General features: G+C 41.5%; 1 protein-coding gene across 4 annotated transcripts; it reads left to right on the top strand.

The window, feature by feature from the left end:
• Nucleotides 1-327: 327 nt before the first annotated feature.
• Nucleotides 328-27,590, top strand: tasora (transcription activation suppressor a). Of its 4 annotated transcripts, none has more exons than XM_085274583.1 (28): nucleotides 328-957; nucleotides 3,046-3,191; nucleotides 4,811-4,903; nucleotides 5,204-5,276; nucleotides 5,798-5,889; nucleotides 6,868-6,999; nucleotides 8,325-8,455; nucleotides 8,734-8,765; nucleotides 8,928-9,033; nucleotides 10,158-10,261; nucleotides 10,479-10,582; nucleotides 11,234-11,306; nucleotides 12,041-12,115; nucleotides 12,419-12,615; nucleotides 12,699-12,977; nucleotides 14,446-14,629; nucleotides 14,951-15,079; nucleotides 15,238-15,392; nucleotides 16,775-16,955; nucleotides 17,310-17,798; nucleotides 18,828-20,218; nucleotides 20,590-20,712; nucleotides 22,234-22,393; nucleotides 22,585-22,693; nucleotides 23,763-23,941; nucleotides 24,344-24,502; nucleotides 24,702-25,485; nucleotides 25,791-27,590. In XM_085274583.1, the coding sequence occupies exons 1-28, from the start codon at nucleotides 690-692 to the stop codon at nucleotides 26,290-26,292; spliced, it is 6,450 nt and encodes a 2,149-aa protein (XP_085130709.1). In that variant the 5' UTR covers nucleotides 328-689; the 3' UTR covers nucleotides 26,293-27,590. The 4 variants fall into 4 exon arrangements, with proteins under 4 accessions (XP_085130709.1, XP_085130710.1, XP_085130707.1 ...); XM_085274584.1 differs by having other exon boundaries at nucleotides 329-957; nucleotides 18,825-20,218; nucleotides 24,344-24,493; XM_085274581.1 differs by having other exon boundaries at nucleotides 329-957; nucleotides 18,825-20,218.
• The last annotated feature ends 117 nt before the right edge of the window (nucleotides 27,591-27,707 follow it).

The raw sequence follows: 27,707 nt of genomic DNA, 5'->3' as shown, positions 1-27,707 counted from the left end.
CTCAGATCAACACAGCCCTGCCCTCCAGCACTATCAGCAGCAGGAGCAGCAGAAACCCCTCAACAGCAACATTGTACCCATCAGGTAAAACATAGGCTACGTTTGCTTTGCATTGTCGCCACCTCACAACAGTGATATAGTATGATGCGATCCCATATTAGATTCTTGATGAATGAATGTGTGTTGTTGTTATTCAGTCTGGTTCAATGTGCCCCTTTTTAACTTTGAGCACCCGCCCCTTTAAACGTCTCTGCACGGCCCTGCTGCTCGGCTTCTTATTTTCCCTTTCAGTGGCCCTTTATACCACCATTTTGTGCTACACCGTGGAAAAACATCGTGGGAACTGTCGCAGTTTTAGGCTCGGGGCTTTGTCCTCCCTGAACCCTGACATGCTTTATTTTACAGTTTATTTACCCATCGCTGTTCTGCGTCCACTGAAACCGTAATGAAACTGTGGGGATGGGGTTCGTTTTCCAGAAGATGGCAGCATTGAGATAACCAGGTGCAGCTAAATCTCAGTGAAGAAGATCTGCGCCCACAGGAAGCATGGTGCGGGTTGAGTGCTGCTCCGACTCCCTCCGCTGCGGGATTAGGAGGTAACAGCGGTGTCATCGCGGGACTGTAGCAGAGACGAGGTGCCGGAGTGACGGTTGAGGAGAGACTATTCCGTTACGTCCAAAATACATACAATGGACGACAGCAGCCTGCCCCGGAGGGAAGCAGGTCGTTCGAGGAGGGTGTCTGCTGCTGCGGAGCTTGGAGCTAATGTTAGCCTGCAAGATGGCGAGGTGATCGACCTAACCCCTTCCAGAGAAAGTCAGCCTGGAGCGGACAGACCGGGCGCTGCTGGCGGGAGGATGGAGAGGAGGAACTCGGCACCTCACATAGTCCATAAGAGGCATATGCCCAAGGAGCCCTACAAGTTCCACATACCGAAGAAAACTGAGGAAAAGAAAGGTGGGCCATTGTGTCTGTATATTAGTAAAATTACACCATAGCATTCAGGACTTCTCTGTGCTAATTTGTTTAGATTTGTTTTTTACACCTGAAACACTGCCCTGAACCTGAGTTAGCAACGGGGAAGTTCCATTATCGGACGTGCGAGTATCAATTCGAAAACGTTGTTTTCTCTTCTTACATCGCACAACATGACGGTTGTGTCCACAAATGTGTATTTCATATGTCCAGCCCTACTGTCACCATCAGTTTTACGTGTATCAAACTCCGTACAAGCTCCAGTGTGTTTGAGTACACGGTTAGGCTTAGTGAGGGATGCTAGGAGTTAGCGTCACCAGCCAGTTAACATTAATTACATGCTTGTAAGTGCAACAGGTGTTTATTTTTCACTTTATAGATGATTTTAGGCTGTTTGTGAGTGAAAGTAAATATCCACGCATTCATGTACGAAATTATAAGCTGCATTTTCCCCTTTATGTTGACATTAGCTTCTGCTAACGAGGGTTAGCTAAAGCGAGGTAACCGCCTCCTTGTTTACATTCCAGTTATAAGTGTCCAAATGCTCACATGTACTTTGCGCTTTCTGCTCTTGTGTTTATGGCTACTGTCATCGTGTCGACCCTAAAATGGGATCTTGAGGACATTTTTTGGCGCTTTTTACAGAGTCTACTATAAGATTAAGGCTAAAAGTTAAATGAGCTTTGAGATAAGGTTTGGTGTTGTGCTTTTTAGGGATTGTTGGTAGGTCAGAAAGATGTAAGCCTGAGACCATGGTAATTTATTTTTGCCTTGATTAGCACCAAACCAACACAATAATTTTGGCCCGGGAGCCAGTTTTAAAGGATGTCATTGCATATATATCCCCCATGTACTCCATGCAACTCCCTATCCTATCCTATCCTATCCTGTCCTACTCAAACTGTTATGTTCCTTGGTACCTTCCAAGCAGTCTTTCCAAGCCTAATAGACCACTCCTACTGAAAAAGCCTCCTTTAGTTCAAGAGAAATCTTAGTTATTTTCTTTTTCCTCCTTTGAATGCATCATTTAACAAACATAGTTAATAACCACCATGCTGATGATTATAGGGTTTTTTGAAGCAGTAAATTCAAAGATAGTCAGGCTATGCTGACATCTTCTTTATGTATTATAGCTGTCTGAGACCACAATTTGAAACTACCACCACATCTTTTTGGCTTGTGTTTGAATATTTTGTCTCAACCCCGGTGTTGTAGCTGTGGAACGGACAAATATGTTGTGGGTTACTGGGGGCATTAGCTCTTTTTGTTAAATCACACATTAGTGTTTGATGCTCCAGCTGAGCCCTCTCCACTCCGAGGGAGGCAGCTGCTACAGGTTTTTCCTGTTCTCCTGAGAATCTGGCTAAAAAAAGAAAAAAAAACAGCACCTGTCCTGTTGTAATTAAGCCAGTCTGTCAAATATTTCTGTGGGCCTCCTTATGAGGAGCCTTTGTGCTCAAAGCGACATAAAGGGTGGGGCATATTGGTGGCTTTATTTCAAATTTTACAATTTTGTCTGATATACGTGAACAGCAGGGTTACTGACAAGAGCAGTAATATTCTGTACAAGCTCAAGTTAAAGTCCTGTTATTTGACTTGAGTTTATGGTCCTTCTAGAGGCAAGTGTGTTAAAGTCAGTGATGACCAGGACTGACCAGGGAAACTGAAGATACGGTTGAAAGAGCTCCCCCTCAGCTCGTTATATGCCTGTTACACATACACAAAGCAAGGCATCAAGTTCAGTTACCTGCAAACTAGGGGTGTCATGATATCAGCTTTTCATGGAATTAATATTGTGGCCCATTGCTTACTAAATCTGGCCCCTTATCTCTTCCTCTGTGGACACCCCAAAAGAAGTTACATCATCAATTACTTGTCCAGTGGAAGAAAATGTTATGTTGAACAGAGAACACTGCAAACAGCCAAACACACCTGTTTCTTGCTATGAAATAATGAAGACAGTGTAAAGGTATATATGTAAATTATAAAGGTAAAATGGATTCATCATTCTGAGGGATTATTTGTGAAAGTGGTTTTTATTGGCTCTAATCTCTCCGGTCTTTCTTGCAGCTCTGTTCCAGTATGTCTCCACTGAGTCCAGAGAGTATGAAGACATGATGACTATCCTGACCTCCAGCTACATCGACACTAACTCTGCTGGATGCTTTACGTACTCCATACCTCGGCTTGTCTACAGTGAGCTGCTGGAGAAAGAGGTGAGAGATAAACAAGTCAGAGTCGTGAATTCATTAAACAACTAAATGGGAGGGAGGGGGAAATCAAGATCACCGTGGGTTACGTGCAGGGACTACTTTACTTGCAGGTTGTGACCACACGTCTTTGCTTGGATGGTCTGGTCAAGTGGTTTTGTAACAGTTTACTTTGTGGGCAACACAGATGATAGTACTAAAAACAAAGAAAAAAATTGTCTCACCTTTCTTTCCATATAAAGAAGTTTAACTACGCGTTTAATGCTTGATATATCTTAAGACAAATAACCGCAATGTAAATCTTACTTTTATAATGCAGAAAAACTGCCTGGAATATAAAATAAAAACCAGAAATCTTTTTAGTCAAAGAAAATGTCTTTTGTAATGCAAACCGCCTCTTAAAAAAATCAAATTCTGTAGTAAATATAAAAAAAAAAAAAAGGGAATTTGTATGTTATTTTAAGGAATGCTGACAGTAGACAGCAGCTCATTTTATGCCCCTTAATGGTTCATCATTTACTTACAGGCTGTAGTTGATGTCTTTGTCAGTAAGAACATTATAAAACAAACACAAGATTTAACATTCTCCAAAGCTGTGCTGTGGGTTGGATTGGACGATTTGGTGTGTTGATTTTGGTTTCAGGGCCTTATGTTGAAACCGCTGGTGTACTCTGACTATTCATTTTCTAGATCAAAGTATCACAAAACCACTCTGCTGTCTTTTTTTTTTTTTTTTAACACCTTGCTTGGGTAGATAACTTCCTTTCCATGAGAGAGTAAAGAGCAGTCATAAGCAAGCCTCAGCTGGTAGTTGGTGACGTAACTTCTTATGGGGCGTCCACACAGGAAGAGAACAGGGGCCAGATTTAGTAAGCAATGCAAATTAATGTGATGCCACAAAAATTATGCCAGTATTACTTAGCTGTAGATCCTGTTAACACATCTGTCAGTTAGGGAGGTGAATGAACAGACATTGTCACAGTACAGTAAGCAGTATAACTGATTCGATTTTAGGAAGAAAAAAAAAGTAATTTTAATCCTGAATTCTGAAATCATATATTTCAATATTAAAGGAAGTAAAAGGAGATGTTAAAGGAGATTTAACCTCGACAAGCTAATATAGTTAGCTTAGTTAAAACAGAATCAGTTCTTATTTAGTGTATTCTTCTCTGTGTATTTGTCTTGCACGATCACGCAAAATAGATTGTTCATCTTTTAAAAAAAAAAAAAATTCCTGGTTAAATAAATAAAAGAAATTAAATAGAAATATCGGGATTGGGGTACCATGGACATGTGCAAGTGTCAGTGCAGTGCTCAGGAAATGAACAAATCAATATTTCACTCAATAAAAACTACTGTTTATTTACACTGAAATGAGCTGAACACATGTGAATGTATTGCCTGTATTTGCATGGTAGAGCAGCTATTTCAGAGGCCATGTTTGTGTTGTGAGAAAATTTAGGTCTTGGAGTAAGAATTATGAATTGGATAGGTTTGTCATTAGGAAAAGCTGTTTAGAGAGATGATATTGTTTGTTTAGTGATCATTGTACTGATCGTTTTTGTGTGTGTTTGTGTTTATGATTGATCACATTATTTGTGTGTGTGTGTGTGTGTGTTTTTAAGTTTGTGGAAAAAAGGAAGGAGATGAAGGCAGAGGGGAGGACCGATAAGGAGCTGGAGGAGTGCTACTGTTTCCTGTTGACAGACACTCAAAAGGTAGGAGTGACACCGAGCTATTGGTTCAGTTAACAGTGGTTTTGTTTGTTTTGGCCTTTATCCAGAGACATAGTCAATTTACATAGTTGATTTACTTAAGGGAAGTATGTATTTCTTAGAAGATTTCTTCTTAAGAAATTAAGTTTACAGGGAAAAGACACTGCTTGTAGTTGTTCCTAGAAAACTGAATGACTGTGTTTTCTCTGTAAAATAACTGGGATCACGCCAATAAACCATGTCCTTTAAGACTGAGCTTTCATTATATCTGTGATCTAACTTGTGTTTTGTTTATTGTTTTAGCTTCCCCTGCTCTGTGAGAAGGGACTGTTTGTGGGTCAAAGCTGGATCACAGTGTTGGGAAACCCCAGTAAAGGTAATAGTGCACAAATGATCTACATATTGAGTTATTGTATGCTAAAAGGAGAAGTCACAACAAGCTGATATTGAATTTATTTTTTTGAATCAGCTTTCCAGTAAATATACAGTTGTGCCTTGACTTATGAGTTTAATTCGTTCTGTGACGGAGCTTAAAACTCAAACTACTCGTATGCCAAATCAATTTTCTCCATTGAGATAAATGAAATGCCATTAATCCGTTCCAGGCCCTCAAAAACGCCGCCTCCGGATGGTTGGAAAAGCAAAGTTTTGCAAAATAAATGTAAGAACAACACTGATAACCGCATAAGGTGAACGAGTGAAACACGACATGCTCGGCAGATGTTGCTCTAAATTTCAGCTCTAAACTCAAAATTGTACAAGAGACTGGGCGTATCTCGAAAAACTTGTTAGTTGGGGCACTCTTAAGTCAAGGTACCACTTTAAAAAAAATTCTATAAGTAGTAATTTTATCACTTTGTGTGTGTGTGTGACATATGTGTCTGCATATGTTCTTAGGAGTGTATCTGTCAAGGTACTCAGACCTGCTGCAGATGAGTTCCTTAACACCAGGAACTACGGGGGAGATTGTCATCTTCAAAGTGATGAAGGTAAGTTACAGGGTTCATATGTGCGTGGAAAAGCTGAGAATGGTCAAGGAATTTTACAAACCTCTAAAAATGTTGGAAAGTTCAATAAATCCACAAAGTCTAGGAAAAGTCATGGACTTATGTTTCACAAGTACTTCTGTAATAGAGTATTTGGGATTCAGGTAAAAAAAAAAATCTGTATTGGTCAAATAATTGTATTTTATGAAAAATCTATCACTTTACTCAGCTCCATGTTATTCTCTGTTTAGACCCCAGCACGAGCTGAAGCCTGCACTTTGAGGACAATTGCACAAATACTAAAATAATGCTTCATTAATGTCTTGCTGCATTTATAAAAGCACAAAGTAAGAGCAGAGAAAAGCAAGGACATGAGATATGCAAATTGTTGATTTTGTAGAAGGGATAGTCATCGTCATTAGTCATCATTTGAATATTCAAAATATAAAAAAAAAACCCCTCAAGCAATTCTAGCTGCTATTTTTAAAGTACATAGTTTTTCTTTCATTGACCAACACTTAGTAGGATATAATAGAAAAGTGCAGTATTGAGTCACTGATGTAAGTCAAGAACAGAGTTTGTGAGGCAAGCTTTCTTGTAATTATCGATTTGATTGCTTATTTTATGTTTCTTTGTGTTTTATTTATTGCTGAGTTGTTGTGACTGTGGATATGTCATTTGTTAGATGGCTCACTCTGTAGATATTTAAATTATATATAGGTTAAACATCACAAAACTATTTTGACAACCACCAAACAGCTAAAACAGCAAATGAAAGCAGGTAAACAGAATCCGCAAAAAGACGTAAATACAAAGCGCAGATCCGACGCATTAGAATCTGTGAGCCCTGACGGCGTGTACGTGTCGTCGGGTGAGAAAGCCGGCAGCACACTGATTCTGATAAATCTTTGTTGTTAAACTCAATACGTAGTGGTAGAAATGATTGTAATCTGCAGTGGAATTCTTTGTTTGGCGTTTTAGGGAAAAGTCAAGAGCATCTATGAAAACATGAAAAACCTTCTAGATCCAACGCCTCGCTTTGACAGCCATATCTCCAAGAACGCCAGCAAAGTCACCTCGCTGAACTCATACCGCGCATTTGAACTCACACAGGTAAATACACTCAAACACAGAGGGGAAAAAAAAAAACTGAGAAATGGACAACTTACTCTGGGACAAACATAATGTCCCACACATTTTACACACATTTTATCTGTTCAACACAGAAAATTGTTTCAGTGCTTTGAGATGTTTTATAGTCAACAGGAGTCTTTCAGTTGGTTCTGGCGGTGTTTTTGGGGTCCGGTTTGTGTTTGGCAGGAATTGAATGTCTGAATTTAACTTTAAAAACAATATCCAGAGAGGATTGTGTGGAAATGACTCAGCTGTTGAAAAAGCAGACCTAAAATTACACGTCTGTCAATATGTATTTTTTGTTTTAAATTGAACAAAATGACATGAAAAATATCTTTCAGCTTCAGATGGTTTATTCGCTAAAACAGGTTTTCTAGTTAAAATGTTTTTGTTTGATGATCAAATTTTTAGTTTCCATATTTGTACTAGGACTGACCTGAAAAATAAATTTTCCATGGTTGGGTTAGGGCTCATATTTAATGTGTGTATGAATTTCATTTCATGGGTCAGTGTTGTCTGAAATGGAACAGGCTGGCTGTACACTCACACAAATAACAGTTGCAGCATTTGACTCTGATTGTTGTGATTGCCACCTCATTTTGTCAAAAACTTGTCCCGTCCATGCACCCATCCATCTGTTTTGGGTGGATCATTGCCAACATGTCTGCACTACCTCTGGATACCTAAGCCCTTTGCACACTGATATAAATGTGCTACCAAAATCTCACTCAAGACGCTGAAGCCACCTCAACTTGCTCCTTTCATCATGGAGAAGCAGCCACAGTATGCTGAGCAGCTACTGAAGGAGCATAGAGAGGTGCTCCGTTTGGAGAAGGAGGCTCATCTGGTGTGTCTGTGATCCCATTTTGGCCCTCTTTCGAATTTTGTCTTTCTTTGTCTTTGCCTGGAAAATAAAAATCAGTTCTATCTGCTGATGAGGATATGTTGTCAGCGCTAATGGTGACACTGTGATCAGTGCATATGACTTATCCTACTTTTACTAGCTGGAATTAATTTGACAGCACCTCTTTTTCTACTCTGAGCCAAGATGGTGACCACTAATCATTATCATTCAAATTATTTTTCAGGTGTTTGTAGTGAGATTCATTTAGTTTGTTCATACTTGTTGTGAATCTACTTGTAGGCAGTGCAAGTATAGACACAGCATGTGTAAATGTGAAAAAGTACTGACATATGCAATCACGTCTGGTTATTGAAGAGGAAAATAAGCGTTTGGGAACCTTGTGAGTCTTTTAAAGAAGCAATGACTGCTTTAAACAAAACCGTTTTCTTGATTATTCCAGCAATACTTCTACGAGTATTCATTCGACGAGCTGCGACAGCGACCTCGCCAGGTGTGCCCGTACGCTGTGGTCTCCTTCCAGCTTAAAGGAAAAGACTCTCCTCTTCCCAGTGCACCTGTAGCACCCATCAGGTATGTGAAACATGTAAATTGATGCTATTCTAGCGAGATGACACCTAAAGAGAGTGTTCGCAGGTTTCCAGGAAAAAGCAGCCAGAGCAGCTTCAGTAATTAACTTTAGAAATGGAGTCTTTTAATGAATGTGCTCTTGTTTTGTTTTTTTTATATTTTATTCCATAAAAGTCTGACGGACATTTTAGACATGGAGGAATCAACAATGGTTCTGAGTTTTAACCTCTATCTCTGTGCCAAAACTGACATGAAGTTTGTAATTTGTGTTTGGTGGGCAGGTCGAACAGTCAGTCAGCAGAGGGGAGTAAAGGTGAGCACTGGTCCCTGTTTTTTGTCGATGTAATCACACCTGAATGTGAAAGGTCACCTACACTGCTTGGATATAAAATAAAATAGGAAGCTCTGTGTTTTTTGTTTTTTTTTCTTTTCAGTCTTGCTCTGGTGCTGATGAGGTTTTATTTTTCTCCCACAGAGCATGCTCAGTTCACAGTGTGGACTGGAGACCTGGTGAAAGGCGACCGAGTGCTCTTTCAGATCTCGCTCTGTTCCCTGTCTCCTCCCTTCCTACCCCACAAACTGTGAGTACTGAGCTGACCTTTAGGCTGTTTAAAGCAGTGGTTCTCAAACTGTGGGTTATGGAGTTCCTGTAGGTGGGGTGTGGATGACCAGAAAAGACATTAGTTTGCTGACTTACTGACCAACATTTGTGACTCCTCTTTATCTTTAAAGATGGATTGAAATCTAAAGTGGGTTTTAGATAGACTTGAATGATATAATCAGCTACTTGTGATGTGAGTCTTCCATCCTGCACGTGAACTCCACCATCTTGGACCACAGCTAGCGAGAGTTGAGTTTGGTCTAGTGAAACATAAAATGTTAGCGTGGCTATGTCCGTGCGCCCCAGGGTGGCTGAGGCTACATTGTAGCTTGCCATCACCAGTGTGTGAATGTGTGTGTGAATGGGTGGATGACAGGTTGTGTAAAGCGCTTTGGGGTCCTTAGGGACTAGAAAAGCGCTATACAAATACAGGCCATTTATGTTGCAGATAGGCACGCTAACATTTAGGAGTATATTCGATTCCATAGATCCTCTATCTAAGCTGAATGAGAACCACCACATCAGCACCCTGGCTTACAAGCCCGGAGGTAGGGCAAAACAAAAAAGGAAGGGCTGGGAATAGCCGGTTAGTTGTTACTGAATTTAAAAATACGACTGAGGATATTGGCCACTGCTAAAGTGCTTATGACGTTTTTCTCTCAGACAGATGGAAAAAATAAAAAGCGAGTCACTGAAAAATAATTAGTATATCTCAGCAGTCTGACTGGGTAAAGTGTAAGCATGGGAAACACTGGATGGGGGTGTTTCTTAGAGTGGGGGAAAAATAAAAAAAATTTGAGAAAAGGTTTCAACTAAAATGAAAACACACACAGACATATTCCATCAACACCTCGAAAGCTTACCTGGCTTAGCTGACTAAATTCCATTGTTGGTGTCCATGTTTTCTGTGATGCATTGCGCTCAACTCTTTAGCTTAGCCTTATAAAATAGCTTACCAGCCTGCCTTTAATGATCTGTAATCCCTCGCAGTATAATTTTTACTTTTACTTACTTCGAAAAAACTGCATGCACATTTAAACAAATGCATCCTTACCATTTTAAAATAATTCGCTCTGTGTCCGTCTCACCATGATCCTCCCTCAGACCAGAGAAGCTGGAAATTGGTCATTTGATGAGGCTTGACCAGGTGACCAACCTCCTCCCTGCCAGCCTGTTCTCCTATAACCTCTACAACAGCAGACAGGAGGGTAAGATCACATTAATCCTCTTAGTGATGCCACGTTACACACCAGAACTACAGTCACTTTAATGTTACATAAGATTCTAGTAATCACCCTTTCTGTAACAGCATTTTCACCCTCAGATATTGCCAAAATCCTTTCTTAGTTATATTTTCAAAATGCATGTGCATTGAGCTTGAAAGAGGAAGTGGATGGGACTTATTTTATATTTTCTTTTTGGTAGTTGTGAAGAACGGCTATTACTGCAGTCTTCTGGAAGTGATGGACAGAAATCGGTCTAAAACCAGCGTGACGAGACTGCTGCATGAGCTGGAGATAAAGCGAGTGGTGGGTTCTGCTTGCTTTAATATCACAGAGGACTAGCAGATTCTCATGTACAGTGCATGGAAGCTATATATGGAAACTATATATCTGCCAGAGTCTTTATTTACCTACAGAGAAAAGCAGGTTGCCTTTATTTGAAACGGCCTCACATCAAAGGCAGCTATTTCACTTTGATATTGCAGGTGAATAGATTGTGAAGTTCTGAGCCATTATCAGCTGAAACTCTGTGATACAGTGATTTTTACTCTATTTTTGAACCTTTACTTGGTGTAAAATGTATGTTAGACAGCAGTTGAATATTCTTGAGTTATCTTGTTATGCTGGTAGGACAATGGTTTGTAATTAAGTGTCCCAGTAACTCATTTTTGACTTTCATTGTGATAAAACTACAAAAAGATTATAAGCAATGCAAAATGATAAGTGGATTTGTGGAAACATTATTTTATCTTAAGAAGTTGTTTGTTGTTGTGTTTTTTAGTTGTTTGGAGAATTATTTTCATGTTTTGCATCACTATTGGAGTCTCAGAGATACTAAAAATTGTAAATATGTCCCACAGACAGCAGCAGTTTGAACTAAGTGTAGCAAGGAAGACAAAAATAAAATGTGAAGAATGACAGGAAGTGTTGAGTACAAGTTGTCTGCTCTCTTTACAGGTTATAGTGACTCCGCTTATAGATAAAGGCTTTCTGTTCCTGTTGTCCAGTGTTCAGATGGCCACGCCCACAGGTAAGGCATGGGACTATGAGTTATACTGGTAAATTGTATGCAGGATAATATTTGGATAAAAATCAAGAGTAAAAATAAATAAATACGCATTTCTCACTATTCAGCGTTATCTTCTCATTCAAATCCAGGCAGTATCTAGCGCTAGAGAAGTCAGATCACTTCTCTGTCAGTCCCGTATTGACCCATTTCATGTTTGCTTCTGTAAATTGTTTTCTTTGCTAATTTCAAACTTGGGCAGATATCAGTTTTTATGTAAGACCGTTCCAGTCTTCATGTTTAGAGTTATTGCCAGCATGGGGTTTGAAGCACAAGCAGAAACATGCTCATTAATGTGTTTGATCCATCCCTCAGGCTGAGCATTCAACTTACTGTAACATCCTCTGATGGAGAGTGTGAATGAAATGTGTCTTGAGGCCATCTCACCTCTTCTAAATTGATAGTAAAATACTGGAGAATAACTTTGAAGGGGAGGGTGACCAAATATAAATCCTCTTTATTGGTGCTTTCAGCCCATTTCAGTGCCTTAAAGGCAGATTTGGCACAATCCAACCCATAGTAATTTTATTCTTGTTTGAAGTAGTTAACCTTAATTTTATCACTGCTGTGAGTTTTCTCTGCAAAGAAAATATTGGTAGATGTCAGTGAAATGTTCATGTACTATGTTTTTGCTGGTTGTATAATTAATTATGAATTTTCTATAATGAAAGTAATAGAGTGAGCTAATGTGTTTTCAGAGAGAGGAGAGAACTGGAAGAGGTGTCTTCAGGCATTGTTTGTTTTCCCAGAGACCAGAGATGTGTCCAAAACTGGTGAGTATCGCCGTAAATGAGGGGCATTCATTTATTGTAGTTGCCTTTTGGTACAAAGTAAAGTTTTATATTGAAAAGAAAATAACAGGAGCATTAATGGTGTCCCTGAAAACCAATTTTTGATGAGCTAAATTAAATTGAGTCATCATACAAGCATTTTTAGTGTAACCACAGTTCACAGGACACTGAGCCTAAGTGTTAATACTGATCATTGACTCTGCTGACAGGGTTAAACAGCTGAATCAACATTATTTTCAACCTAATGATGTTTTCCTTGTTTGTTTGTTTTTTTTTCCCATGTAGCACCGCACTCTGGCTTCTCTTCCCATGATGCCTCTGAGTCTCAGACATCTGGTGCTGCAGTAATGTCACGGCTAAGTCAGTTTATCCCAGCAATGCATCATGCCCTGCTCAAAGTTCGTGCCAACCCCCCTCCTGAGCTGTCTGCTGGTGTGGAGCGCCAGGCACGGGAATACCTCATTGGCCTGAAAGACGGCAAGGTACGACCCAAATCTCTTGAAACTGGCTCCTTCAAATATCCACTTCCCCTGGGGACTGTAACGTTTCTGTGTTTGCTCCCAAGGTTCGACAGTACCCAATGGGTGAGTACGATTCCCAGATGGATGACAAGGAAAAGTCAGTTGCTGCTCCCATACACCATCGGGTGAACTTGGAGGGTTACCTGCGCTCCTACCTGTACAGCCCCGCCTTCTACCTTCTATCAGCAGCTCGGGCCAGGCTGTTATTAGAGGCGCACTGTGGAATTGAGCAGCCGCATCAGGAAGCAAGAGCCAGGAAAAGAGACGCAACAGAGAAGGAAGCGACAGGAAATACTAGGCATGGGCAGACCAACACACAAAAGGTGAACAGTCACACAAAAAAACATAACGCAGCTTAGTAAGTCCACTTGTACTGGTCATGTCCATAAGTATTTGGACAGTGATACAGCTCTGTGCACCAATATTATTTATCTGAAAATTAAAGACTCAAGATGTTATTTTAATGGTATTGAAATTATTATATTGTAATTCAAGATGTTATTGAATTACGGACTTTCAGCCTTAATTCAAGGGGTTTAATAGAAATATTATTCAGTTTGCTTAAAAGTAATTCAGTTGTTTTTTGGGTTAAATGGCTACATTTGGTAGCAGTTTATGGGTGCTCTCAATATCCCCCTCCGGGCCAGAAAGCTCTGGGGAGAACTCTGGGTTAGATCAGTGTTGGAGACCTTCAGCAAGAACAACTTAAATGATCACAGTCTTTTATTTTAATGAAATCCTGTTTCAGCCTCTTCATTTTCCCTCTTCATTCTCTCTCTGCTTCCCTTTGTGGTGGATGCCCGGTAACAAGTTGATGGAAAATTATGGCAAATATATTTTTTTAAATATATATTTTTATATACTCATTGGTTTATTTCTCCTTGTTTCGTTCAGTTTCTTGAAGCAAACAAATAGGCATGTTGATTACATTGCGAATATTTACAAATATTACACTTTTCAAAATTCTACATGAAATCTTTAACTGTTTACCCCTTGAAATCCTGGAGTAACCCTTGAAGCTCTTTTCTGAGCTGAGTGGTTTCTGTTTATATTTCAGCCTGCTTATGGAACCAACTGACTGTGTTTGCATCAGAAGTTAGTGAGGGTGGTCTCTGCCTATGCTGCTACCCCTGGAAAAACCCAGAAACTATTCTAATGGTAGTCAAACCAAATCTTTATTGATCTATTCTAAGAATACAGGCGAGGCATTGTAGTTAGAATGTATATTCCTAATATGCTCTGGCTATGAGTAGAGGCTCTAATTCACCTGCTGTTCAAATATCATATCAGGTAGCTTCAGATAGCAGCAGGCTCAGAGGGATAGGGAAGAATCAGAAATATGAATGAGGATTATTTAGATTTGTGAGTCATGTAAAGCTACTTCAGTAGAGTCCGGAAATAAAAATGCGGAGATTGAAATGTGCAAAATAATCCTGCGAAGCAAAATAGATTTCCTTGAGTCATTCACCTAAACTTAGACAAACAGAGCATACTTTTCACTTACTAGTGGTGAAACTGAGGGCTGAAAGACCCACAAACAAGCAGCAACTTATAGTAGTAAAGACCTGACAGGAAATCTCAAGGGAGGAAACTCAACTTGGTGGATTCAGATTTAAGGCAGTTAAGTTGAAAGTCTGGTCAACACATTATGATGTCACATTTTCAGTTTCACAGTTGCATCTGAAATGAGAGCGAGAGACCCACAGTGGGTGGTTTACTGAGGTAAAGTGACAGAAATTGTTTTTGTCCTATGGGGTTGATGAACTCATACCAGTGATGCTTGTTGCTCAGATGCAGCAGCTGATCGACCTTGTTTTGACCTGCAAGAGGAATGCAGAAAATGAGGTGAAGAGGGAGGAAGGAGGGGGGCTCCAGGCTCCAGGGAGGAAGAGGAAGATGGAGCAGCAGGCGGCAGAGAGGGCTCTTAAATACCTGAAAGCATCCCAGGAACCCATAAGGCACAGCAAGATCCCAGGTGAGGAGATGGGAAAAGCATGTCTGCGTTTTTTGATATGACCTGATCCCAGGCTTCATGAAAATCAGCTTTCAGGTCCTCAAATGTAACCTCTAAAGTCATGAATGAACTTAGGTTTGACAGCAAATCCTCATGAGTGAGTCATATTTGTATATTCATGCAACATCAGGGGAAGCTCTTTTTCTTTCGATGATTCTTTTTTGTCAAATTTCCCTCTAAATTTTCTTAAGAACACCAAAGATTGTTTGCTTTTTTCATTTTGTTAACAAGCTCACAATCATTGACTGATGACATGTTTTCTCTTTGGATTTGCCTTCTAAGTTGAAGGAAACCAAGTATCCTTGTCTCCTGTCTCCTTCACGTCTGTGATTGGCTCATTGGGTTTGAAGGATACTGATTTGAGAGAAGACGGATCTGAACTTGCCACCAAACTTCTGAGCCTGCTAACAAGTGAGCGGATACTCGGACAACATGCTGAAACTTTCCATTCTTCCTGCTCTTCTTTTGGCTCCTTTGTTTAACCAGAATCTTTTAACTCTGTTTCCTTCTGTTATGGAGCAGCTTGCTGCTTACATCTTATTTCAGTTGATTTTTCTGCTCATTTCCAGGCCTCGACCAGGCTGCCAGAGGAACGGCTAATCAGAGCCTTTATGAGGCACAAGAAGATGGGCTGAGGGGGTCGTATCCGTTTGATAAGCTGGCTACAAAACTAGGCCTGCCCACCAACTGTGACATTGATCTGAGAAAGCAGGATGAGCTGGAGGTATTTGATGTTTATGGTGTCTGTTCACAAAATTACTGTCTAGATCAGCGATGTCAAACATGCAGTCAGGCAGCCAGAACCTGTCTGCTGAAGGGTTCAATTCAGCCTACTGGACTACTTTGCAAAGTGCAATTCTCATTAAAGTGCACTTGTTAGTTTGTGGGTACCAGTGTTACACACATTTTTTACCTTCTGTTTCCTGGTAAATTTTTAGAGATGCATTGCAAGGGTTTTCTTTTACTTGTTTTGTTGTTGTTTTTTAGTTTACAGTGAATAAAGCGAATACTGGACTGCAGAACAAAAAGCCTATTAAAACCTGAAGCATATCACAGCTGTGATACTGTTGTGGTTTCCTGTCAAGAGCTTTTAAGGGTCGTTTATAAAATGATCTCAGTGGTTTTTAGAGTGTTCTTAGCATCTTAAGACCAACAAGAGATAAGGAAGATGATACCAGTGCAATCACATAGGTTGTTATGTATTGTTTCAATGTATTAGTCATCTTCTTGCCTGCTTTCTACCGGGTGTCCTTCAGAACAGCTTAATTCTTCATGGAATCGATTCAACAAGGTGCTGGAAACATTCCTCAGCGATTTTGTCCACATTGACATCCACAAAGTGAATTTCCTATTCCAACACTTTACAAAAATGGTCCATTGAATCTGGTGACTATGGAGGCCATTTGAATAGAGATGTCATGTTCAGGAAAGGAGTTTTAGATGATTTGAGCTTTATGACATGGTGTGTTATCCTGCTGGAACCAGCCATCAGCAGATTGGTTGTCTGAGGTCATACAGGGATGGACATGGTCAGCAGCAATACTCAGGAAGGCGGTTACCAACGTTTAAACAATGCTCAGTCACTCCTGAGAGTCACAAAGTGTGCCAAGAGCTATCCTCCATGCAGTTACACCAGTGATCCTTTCATGTTGTTTACACCAAATGTTGCAGCAGAAATCAAGAATTACTGGTTGGAAAATTGTTGTTATAAGGCTTCTCATCAGCAGCTCCCAACACTGATCTGTTGTTTTAGGCACCCAGGTGGAAAAAGTCTGACTCACCGAACCTAACAGACGGCTTTATCAAAGTTATTTAATGTTTACACTTAAATAATGAAAGTAAGCAGCTGGAAATTAGCATTACCTATCCCTCTTATGAATATTAGTATAATTATCTTTTAATATTTTATCCCCAAACCAATGTTGTATTATTGTCTTATAAATATATAAGTACTTGCATATTTACCTGCTACAAAGCTGCTTCTATTTGTATTACTTCTAAATAAAGCTCCCACTCTGGATAAGCTTCTTCCGGAAAGTGTCATAAAACAAAACCATTTGAAATCAAACAGGTGAGATTACAAAGTGTGTTTTCCTGTGTTTGTAGGAGCAGACGGCAGGTAGCGTCAGTAGTTTGGAGGGATTCAGTCCCAGCTCGCACAGCGGGGAGATGAATCACCACGGAGCAGCAGCTCGAGGAGGAAGAAGAGAGTTGGGGAAAAAAATGGAGTTTGATGAAGATGACGATGAGGAATATGAGATCCCGTGGGTCCTCATCCCCATAACAGGTGTGTCTGTCTGCTCAGTCAGACATCTGTACTCTAAAACAGACCGTGTGCATTTTACAATAATTTAAAAAAAACAATCAGCAGTCATACCACACATTTAAATACTGTAGATTTTAATATGAAGAGTAAATTAAAGTCAGAATAAAACTCAAAAAACGAAAAAATGTATGAACAATAAAAAGATAAGGGGCCACGTTGTTTACTAACATCCATCATAGGAATAAAGGTTTTTGTGCTAAAACCGTGTCCAGGTAAAGTTAGGATGAATACAGCAGCCTGTAGTTTAGATTGCAGATCACAGAGTTGGAGAACTAATCAGACTGAAAACTAAATGTTGGTGTTTTCCGTCTGCAGGTCTGAATTCAGAGAGGTACGCCCTGGGAGACAGGAACATCCCTCACGATCCTCGTTTCCTGCACCTCACCATGGCTACAAGCATCACCACAACAACCAACCCTCCCAGGCAGAGCCCCACCTTGTCTCCTGAGCCCAGATCTCCTCCCTCCCCCTCCCTGTGTCCATCCCCTGAGGCCAGCCTGCCTCCATCCCCCTCCCAGTGCCCCTCACCTGACCCCAGTCCTCCTCCTTCACCCTCGCAATGTCCTTCTCCAGATCCCAGTCCCCCACCTTCCCCGTCTCAGTGCCCATCTCCAGAGCCCAGCCCTCCCCAATCTCCCACACAGTGCCCATCTCCTCAGCCCAGTTCCCCACCTTCTCCTTCCCTGGAGGCCAGCCCTCCGCCCCACACATTCTCCCAGCCTAATGAGCTCAGCCTACTTAATAAGAACCACAAAAGTGCTAACGAGGAGTTGTTAACCTCCATGGCCTCCAGGGAGTTTGCAGGTAACATCACGCAACCTGAGAGCATCTTGCTTAATGTATCAGTGAATTCTGGACTTTAATGCCACCTGCAGTTTTGATCGCCAACTGCAAATTTAAAAATTAATACAAGTTTATTTTTCCATTTTATGTTGCACCTTTAAACTCTGGGTTATCGGTTGTGTAAATCATTGTGACTGATTTATTTATTTATTTAACAGCTTTAATATATTTGAGGAAGCTATGAAAAATTTACTATTTTTGCAGTATGAAGTACGATTTTATTTTTACCCGTGTTTCTGAGCACTTCTGACATTTAAAATTCCAGATCTGAACAGGAACCTGAGCATTTCAGATGTGTTAAAGGCTTCAGATACCTACTGCAAACTAAAGACAAAGTCCCTCTCACAGTCTGCGATCCATACCGTTCATTTAAAATATGACTATTATAGGCTACTGATGCGCCTGCTCTCAAAAGGTATTAAGACAGAAAAAAGGATATTGTATCTAGAATAGTGTGTAATTACATCCTCCATCAAACTGATGCATTCTTAACTCTAAACTTATATTTAATATATCAGAAATACATAGGAGCGGGCGCCAGTTTGTGGAAGCTGCCATGTTCCCCTGCCCCTGAACTTATGGCTAACTGCGTTTTACATATGTGGCTAAGTGTGCAGGAGATGAGCCTTGTTAGTAGAGACCTATTCCCTGAGTATTTCCATGTATTTATTTATTTATTTTCATTTATTAATTCAAACATTGATATTTAGTGTTCCTGTATTGATTTTAACGACTTGTAACGCAGAAAAATTTCATAGTATGAAGATCACAGTTTGTAAGTGTAAGGTGAGACTTTTTTTTTTTAAACTTTATTATATTTTACATCAGCAGTCGACTGATGTATAGTGCCAGTGCAATCACACGATCCTCATTGGTTCTACTCCTGTAATCCTTCCCTCTTGTAATATATGCTTGTTTTTAAATGGGCTGACCTTCGTGTACAGTTAATAGAATTTGTCTCCAGTCTAACACTGTCTTCTCCTGCAGCAGCATCCAGTGACAAAGGGGAGAAACCTCAGGGTAAAGAAAAGAAGACTGAAGAGCCATGTGTTTCTGCAGCCATCCGTCCATCTATTCCTCCATCTCCAGAGAGAAGGATCTCGTCACCATCCACTGAGCGAGTGAAGGAAGCAACAGAAAGAGGAATGGTTAAAGTGAAAGAAGAAGCGGTAGAAGCTTTGGTGAAGGAAAAAGAAAGTCAGGCAGGTGAAAAGGTGCAGAAACGAGAGATAAAAGCGACTGATGATCATGAACAAGATTTGGAGATCCAAGAGATGGATTGTAAAAAGGGAAATGTGAAGGAGCTGGTAGGTGGTTCTCCCTCCTCAGCCTCTGCTTGCACAGATATTAACAGCATTGTGGACAGACATCTTGGTGACTTCTCCTCTGAGATTCAGCTGCTCCTGCAGGAGGAGAGCACCCACTATAACTTACCTCAGTATCCTCACTCGACTTTAATCACAGCAACACCTACACCACAACACACAATGTCCTACGCCTCCGTGTCTCAGTTTTCACAGTATGTGTCCTTCTACAACCCCTGCCCTTCCGTGCAGGACTACGTGGACTCACTAAAGGACGGCATTAACAGCATGATAACAGAGTTTGATGATGGCTGGCGAGAGCGCAAGCCCGAACTCAGTGGGACTAACCCTGACTCCACTTTAGCGAATACAGTCAGTGCTTTTGTGGCCAGCGTTCGAGCAGCTAATACTACAGGCAGAGATGACGAGGGGTCTGCTTCCTGTGATGAGTGGACAGCTGCTGACTCTGGCACCACAGTCAGTCAAAGCCTAGCGCTCTCCAGAGGAAATGAAGCGTGGCTGCCAGACAGCACAACCTACAGGAATCCCACAAGTTCTCATGTTTCTTTATCAATTCCTACCCCCTCATCTGGTTTGATCTATGAGCCTGCAAACACTTCTGTCCTCTGCCCTCCACCTAGCACATCACCACATTCCCAGTGGACACCGCAGCAGAATGAAACTGTAGAAATCAGCAGGACAATCACTCAAGATGTCAGCCAAACACAGGAAAACAGCACCACGAGGACTGTGCTATGTACTGCTGCTGCTGACAGTGGGGGTGTTCTTCCAGCTAAAAACATTGTTGTGACTCTGCCGGGGCTAGGCGGCACTTCTGACCCTTTGGGAGAAGCTTCCAATCCCTCTAAACCGGCATCCAGCCCGAGCTCTGTACCTGTCGCCAAGCCCAGTGTGGGGACCGCACCCCCTGCCACAGACCTGAGCTCCCTGATCAGCCAGTTGCAGCCAGATGTGTTCAACAGCCTGGTGGAGATCATCAAAGAAGTCAAGAAAAACTCGCTGCAGTTCTACATCCACTGCACTGAACCAGGAGACAAGGTCACCAAAGATATAAAGGTAGCCTCATGGGCAGCTCAGTTCACACTACACGAAGAGCCAAAGGAAAGTCCCCAGAATGTTTTTTTATTTTTATTTTTTTAACTGTTTTTAAATTTGGATTTCCTTTACTTATTTATAAATAAACAGCTTGACTACTTTGACAAGATGATCTCAAGAAAATCGCAAATAGAGACTGTTTAACATGTCAAATATGAAAGAGGTAGTGCCAGTTATATTAATGCTAAAGGAGCTAAACACAAAGCTGTTGCTGCTGCTGCGTACGATGAGTTGACCAATTTTCTTTGTTGGTATAAATGTGTATAATCTCTGGTTAAAGTGAAGAGTTATTTTATTTGTGTTTATGTTTTGTGTGTGACGTTATGTTGTAGGAACTCCTGCTGAAGCAGGGTAACGTGGAGCAGAATCCAATCACCTTTCTGAGCCAAGAAGACCCTGACAACAGGCTCCTGGTCATCATTAAGAACAAGGACATAGCTGGACATGTACACAAGGTAGTTAACAGCTGTAAAGTCTTGACGGACTCTGCTTTAATCCACACGTTTTGTCTGATGATGACTGCGCCGGTTGTGGTTAAGTGGAGCTTACTGTAGTGTACTGTAGACATCAGCTGTTTTCACTCAAGCTCTCCAGGCCTCGTTTTTTTTAAGACACCAGGCACTGCTGCATGTGAGTGAACCTGCAGCTTCTTAGTACAGTGCAAATAAAGGGTCTAGTAGTCCCGTGCAGTAAGAAGTCTCATGTGTCCTACCTCCTACGCAGAATATTTCCAGCAGTGTCAACATGTTTGAAGCGCAAGTGGTTTGGGCTGTGAGTTTACCTTTAAGGGAATGGGATTATATTTTATGTACTGATTTTGTCATCTTTGTTCTTTCTAAATGTACTTTAAGAAGTTTGTAGTGCAGTAAGGGTAACATGACACGACACAAACATTAAAAAAGGGTATTGATTTGTAAATAATTGGACATGAGTAACTTAAGCTTATTATATAATATTATACTACTGTATATTTCAAATGACCTCAGCAGCTCTTTCTCTTTCTCTAAAGATGTAATGCATTCTGGGGTCAGCTTAAAAGAAAGGCATATGTGAAATGTAAACCTGAGGTCAGAGTTCAAATGTGATCTTTGGATGCAAACTATAATCCCAGAGTTTTAAAAATAAGTTTAACGTTATTTGACCTTGCAGAGGTCAAATGTAATGTTGTTGCTCACTAGCTGTATAAAGTTTCTGTGAGATTTGTCCATTTGTGTAGCTCTTCATTATTAACCTTTATTTAACCAGGAGTTAACAGACCTGTACAAGCACCCCTTTGATCACACAGAACCAGAATCAGTTTTTATTGAGCAGGTTGTGTACACATAGAAGGTAGTAGGGCTCCGATTATTTCTTTGCTGTTTGCACAATACTGACAACGTGACATCAACATGACACAATAACGACATGTATACCAGATTTATGTGCAAAAGTGCCGAGTCCAACCCTGTTGGAATAAATTTTGGAATATATATATGTATGTGTATATATATGTATATGTACTTTTATACTGCAAAGTAGAAGGAGTAAAACCAATGCAGAGGCTCGTGTGATCACGCTGGCATTATGCATCAATTATGTGCTGACTTGATGGCCTGGACAGGAAAGACCAGCGCACTTAGAGCTTAAATGCTCTAACACAACACTTGTGTGCACTTTTAAATGTAACACTGCAAACAAACAATGTCTGTTGTGATTTCTGCCTTCTCTGTGGCAGGCGCTAACTATAGGACAAAGATTAGTACAAATACCAATGACAGGTTTTCCACATATTTTTGATTTTAATATGTATGTGCAGTATGCTGCAGAGGTTCCTGCAGTACTTAGCTGTCAGCGGCTGCACTTTTTATGTGCCACTGCTGTGAGGAATTGAGTTTTTCATGCTTGACCGATGTTTTGCTGTAGATATTGAGTCATGAGAAGCCCACATTGAAAACACACATACAGCAGCTTTGTTTATGTGTTTGTGTTGCTGTCAGATCCCAGGGCTGGTGTCTCTGAAGCGACACTCCGCTGTGGTGTTTGTGGGAATCGATACGCTGGATGACATCAGGAACAACAGCTACAATGAGCTGTTTGTAGCCGGAGGCTGCATCGTATCAGACGAGCTGGTCCTCAGTCCAGACTGCATCACTCACGGTAGGTCAGAGAATCAGAAAGCAGCCATGTAAATGTATGTATGTAAATGTAGTGGGAAAAAATCACATCTACACATGGAGAAAATTTTGTTTTTCACAAAGATAAAAACAGATTTTTATCTTTTCTGTCAATCAAAACAAATGCATTACTTATATAACTGGAGTGTTAATTAATGAAATGCTTTTCTACAGAACGACTGGCGGCACTGCTGATGTTCCTGGAACAGCACAGTTCTCTAGAGAATGTTTGGAGGTGGAAGATTCACTGCAAAACGCACAAAAAATTAAAAGAACAAGCCAGGTAGTAGATCTGCTTCTCACTGTGTAATGAACAGCCTTTAGCCATTTTAGAAACTATAGGTGTCACATTTCAAAACAAGTTTCTTTTAAATTAGTTTAGGCTTTACAGATTAACTGCTATATAATTCTAGCAGGATATATAAACTTTTACTTTAAAAACTTTAAAGGAATTAAAAGAATACATGTGAAACTAACCTTAACTGTAAACAGGTCATTGGTGACCTTGTGGATAAAATGTCACACTATTCAGTATTCCAAGCTGGAATACATTCTGACTGGAGAGGTGTGGTTGAATGGTAACAAAATACATAGTATAACGAGATTAAAACAGCTTTATAAAAGTGCACATGTGCTTTAACACATTATAAGAACTATACAATAATTTAACTATACACTTAATTTAAATATATAAATATAAATACACAGTACAGTACTGGTACAGTATAGTACAGAGACAGACAGGCAGAGAATTGATGAGTTGAGTATGGTGATAGCTTTGGGGAAGAAGCTATTCCTGAGTCTGTTTGTTCTGGCCCGTATGGATCTGAAGCGCCTGCCAGAGGGCAGTAGGTTGAAAAGATGGTAGCCGGGGTGGGTAGTGTCCTTCAAGATGTTTCTGGCCCTGCTGAGACAACGGGAGTGTTAGATGGCAGACGAGGGCAGGGGACAGCCGATGATTTTTTTTTGTGCTGTATCTACCACCCTCTGCAGTCCCTTCTTGTCTTCCTCCGTGCAGCTGGTGTGCCACACTGTCACTGCATAGGTCAGCAGGCTGTCGATGGTGGATCTGTAGAAGGTCACCAGCAGCAGGGCGTTTAGTTGCTTCTTCCTGAGCACCCTTAGGAAGTGTAGCTACTGTTGGGTCTTCTTGATTAGGGGCGTGGTGTTAGCTGACCAGGAGAGGTCTGCAGAGTTTTGGACGTCAAGGAATTTGAAGGACTCCACTCGCTCTACACGTTCTCCGTTTATGTGCAGGGGGGCAGCTCTGTTCCAACAGTAAGATGTTTGAAGAAGCATCTACATCCTCCTGCTGGCTGAACGTGGATGATTTGTGTATGTTTGATCATCAGATTCAGGAGAGAAGCAGCCAGCCTGCTGGATTTGCTGTCAGCTTATCAGAAGCGGCAGATCGTGGAGTTCCTCCCTTATCATCACTGCGACATGATGAACCGTCAGTCGCCTGACCTGGACTGTCTAATCGAACTGCAGGGACGATACACGCAGTACCGACACACGATCTTCCTCACAGGTACGTATATGTGAGCAGGCGTGACTCTCAGGGCACCTGATTAATACTGGTGACTGGTTACCTGATTGCAAACTAAACCCAACTGAACTGCATAAGCTTTTACTTTTTGCCTTTCCTATTTCACTTGACTTAAAACCATAGGAGCGGTGTGCCTGAAGTGCATTTATAGGATGATAAATTCCACCAATAAACATTTGATCATTTGATTGGTCGGGTGGTTAATCAAATTTTCATGTTGTTCATGATTTTGGCTTCAATTAGTTATGAATGACAAATCTTCATGTTCTGTGCACAGTATGACTGCATGTGCAGCGGCTCAGCTGACTGTTAAGTTAATATGTCATGTGATTAACATGAGAAAATAATCTCATCATTCTTTTTTTTAATTTTTTTTTTATTCAGAGCATCATAATGAGAAGTTCACGGCCTACTCCAGCGGGGGCATCATTGTTGCCAATATCGATGAAATTCTGCACAACTTCTCCCAAATAGTTGGTTGTCATGACATCAAGGCAAAGCAGCCAATCATAGATGACATGTTGTCTCCCAAAGGTGCCAAAGGTTTGAAATGTCTGCTCTACCATCTCTCCATCTTTTCTGTTTCTCCTACTTTACTCCTATACTGACACTCCTTCTCTCCTTCCGTCTCCTTCTCTTCAGAGTCATGTTTTAAAGTCATGTTTTAGAGATAACATGCATTCATTTAACTTTAAATGCAGCCCTGTCATCCATTCTGATGGGAGTACTCCTCTCTCCTCAGGTGTCGGGGGTCAGCTGAGTCATAGTGACTGTGTCTCGGGTCCTGAATGCTCCCTGTCCATCTTTCCAGAGCACAACCACTCGCTCTCCTCTATCACCCAACCACAGCAGCTTCCACAGCCCAGCTCCGGCTTCCCAACCTCTGTCCCTCACCCCTCTGACCAGCTCGTCCCTGACGCCTCCTGTAAGGACGGGGTCCCTCGCCACTCGGACGCTGACTGTGAGGTTCTTCGACAGGCCATCTTACAACTGCGGGCAGAGCGTCAGGCGCAGCTGCAACAGCTTCAGCAGCAGCAGCAGCAGTTGGAGTCCCAGGCAGAGTTGAGCATTAACCCTGTGAAAGGCTTCCTACACAGTCCCTCCTCTCCTTTGGGTCAGGGAGGTCCTCCTGACGCAGTACAGCTTACTCCAGGCAGGAAAGCCGTGGCAGCCACACTGGACTCAATTCACTCGGTACTGCAGCCAGAGCTGAGCAGCAGGAGAGAGGACAAGGTGGAGCCTGGTACAGAGGGATGGAGGAGAGGAGGAAGTGCAGGGAGAGAGGCTGAAGATCAGAGAGGCAGCACTCCAGTGCGAGTGGTGGGCTCACAGGCAGGAAACCAGGCTACTGGCAATAATGGCACGCCAGCCTTTCCGAGCAATCAGAACGCAGCTGTAGTGACAGCGTTGAGCAATCAGACACACAGCGAAGCAGATCAACATGGAGAGCCTGCGTTTTCCAAAGCAGACGAAAGTAGTGCACCGCCCTGCACCACCTGTCCAGCAGAGGGCGAGGACAGAACAAGGTAACATAACACGCTGGTTTGAGTCCTGCTCTTTTTTTACAGGCCAGTTTGTAATATGACTGCAATATTAACACTGTTCGAGTATTCATATAAAATACAAACAGAATTTTTCGACTTACCTTTAGAGCCGCAAGTGGCCCTTAGTGCAACTGCACTTTCTGGCACTTCTGTGTACACTTCATTTTGTGGCCCAGAGGTTTCCATGTGATGCTGACATGCATCCATAAAAGCTGTGCTGATTTCAGTTTTCAACCTCTGACAGTCCGGTTCCTGCTCAGTCTCTTCTTCTGCTTCTCTTTCTGTAGTGAAACAAAAGCCAGCTATGAACAGCCAATAACAGAAGAGGCAGCACCACCGGGCAACAGTGAGGTACCTGGAAACATCACCTCAGTCACAAACCACAAGAGTGTCTCACATCCTGCTCTGCCCCAACTACAAATCCAGCACCCTCAGCAACATGTGAGCGAGCAGCAGCAGGGTGCTACACACCTGCAGTACCAACCGCCCAGCCAGCGGGGCATTGGTCTCCTTCACCCCCACCTACCTCGAGTCCACGGACAGCCTTTTCACCGGGCCCCCATGCTGGGGCCCCTGAATGCCCTGGGAGGAATCAGGGGCCTCCTGGGGCAGCCACCCCTGTGGCCTGGAGGTTTAGGCCCTGTAGGTGCTGTCCCGCTGGTCTGGGGTTTCCAGCAGGCAGCTATGGACTTCACGGGTCCTTCACTGCTGGGAGGGTACCACAGCCCTGCAGGTCCGGGCGGCTTCAGGTACAGAGGGGGGCAGCGAGGAGGCTTTAATGGGACGTAGACAACCAGCAGATTAAACTATGACCCCAGAAAACTAACAGCCTGGAGTCTGAACAGGCCAAACTCTGACAGGTGTCCACGCTCTGTTTCCAACAACAAAACAAAAAAGATCATCGTTTTAGCCAGGTTATTGCACCACAAAAAAAGTTCATGTTGTTTGTGGTTCAAAAGTGGAGTAGAGTAGAGTCTTAAAGTATGCAAGCTTCAGATGGTTTGTATAGTCTGCTTCTGATCCTGAATCATCCCAGGAGGTCAAAGAATCTGCATGTTTCTGTCAGTCAGGGCTCATCACCTCTTTTTATGTGCAAGACCGTGTCTTGAAAATGCCGCACACTAATTTTATATCAGTGCTGCAGGTCTTTGTACAGTATTCAAACTTATAAACACAAACTTTTTCAACCTGTACTCCTGCAGGGCTGTTCTTAAACCCCAGGAGATATGTGAATGTGTGAATCAGCAATAAGTTGTTTTCTTTTAAATCAAGTTTCTGATGTTTTTCATTTAAAACATCAAAAATGTGAAAATGTTATTTCTCACATAAAAATATTGACTGTCAAGCCCTCCTGTAGTTGTTTTATGCACCTAAGAGTGACTGAAATGTCTGAAGACATTTGTCTCTGATGGCTGGCAGTCTGAGATCAGATCAAAAAATGTTGTCCTCAACTATTTTCTGTCTCTTACTGAAGTTCTGCAGCCTCCAAAAACCTCAAAGCACCAAATATGTATGTCTGTTTGAAAAACACTGAAAGATGAAGCCCTTTCTCAGTTTTTGGACATGATCGAGAGATAAAAACAAGCACAGCAATTGGTGTACCTCAGTCACAGAAGAATTCAGTACTGATGTGGATACAGGGCAGGTTCTGACTGAATGAAGGGTCTCATTTAAATCAGTATCATCTGGACCTTAAGTGTGACTCTTATTACTCTGAGTGGTAGTCCCATTTTCCCAGATTCCCTGAATGCACCAGTTTCACACTCTGGGAACGTTTAATAAGTAAAGTTTTTGTTTTGTTGTGAAGATGTTTTGTTTTTGTGGAAAATGGCACTGCAGAGTAACCTGTACCGGAGGCTGACAAACAGACTGCCTCATACCTGTGGACGATGTTTATATCCTGTAAAAAAGTTTAGTTTGTACAGAGTGTTTTGGTTGTTACACTCTGAGCTGTTTGTGTTAAATTTTATGTAGGGAGAGACTCTGGAATGGACCGGTTTTAACTTAAAGCATTTTTTATGTTTTCTTTTTTAAATCAGATTTTTTTGTATTAAAATAATAAACGTTATATAAAACTTTGTGCTCTGAATGCAGTTCTAACAGTCGGCATTAATGTTGAGGTTTTCCAAAGTTTCTGACTGATATCTTTTTCCCTTTCCTCTTGCACGGTGCTGCTGTGGCGCTCTTTCTGCCTGCGAAAATCA

The sequence above is a fragment of the Mchenga conophoros genome, linkage group LG5 (genome assembly GCF_057382185.1).
Source record: "Mchenga conophoros isolate Kocher_MC1m ecotype Shallow Benthic linkage group LG5, M_conophoros_male_GT1.1, whole genome shotgun sequence".
Taxonomy (NCBI): domain Eukaryota; kingdom Metazoa; phylum Chordata; class Actinopteri; order Cichliformes; family Cichlidae; genus Mchenga; species Mchenga conophoros.
This window is presented reverse-complemented; position numbering and strand designations above follow the sequence as displayed.

Bases quoted from the DNA above. Each gene is read 5' to 3' on its own strand.
- tasora (XM_085274581.1), top strand. From the start codon at position 690: ATGGACGACAGCAGCCTGCCCCGGAGGGAAGCAGGTCGTTCGAGGAGG. The intron at 17,799-18,824 runs GTAACATCACGC...CTTCTCCTGCAG, and splicing joins GGCCTCCAGGGAGTTTGCAG to CAGCATCCAGTGACAAAGGG. The intron at 25,486-25,790 runs GTAACATAACAC...CTCTTTCTGTAG, and splicing joins GAGGGCGAGGACAGAACAAG to TGAAACAAAAGCCAGCTATG.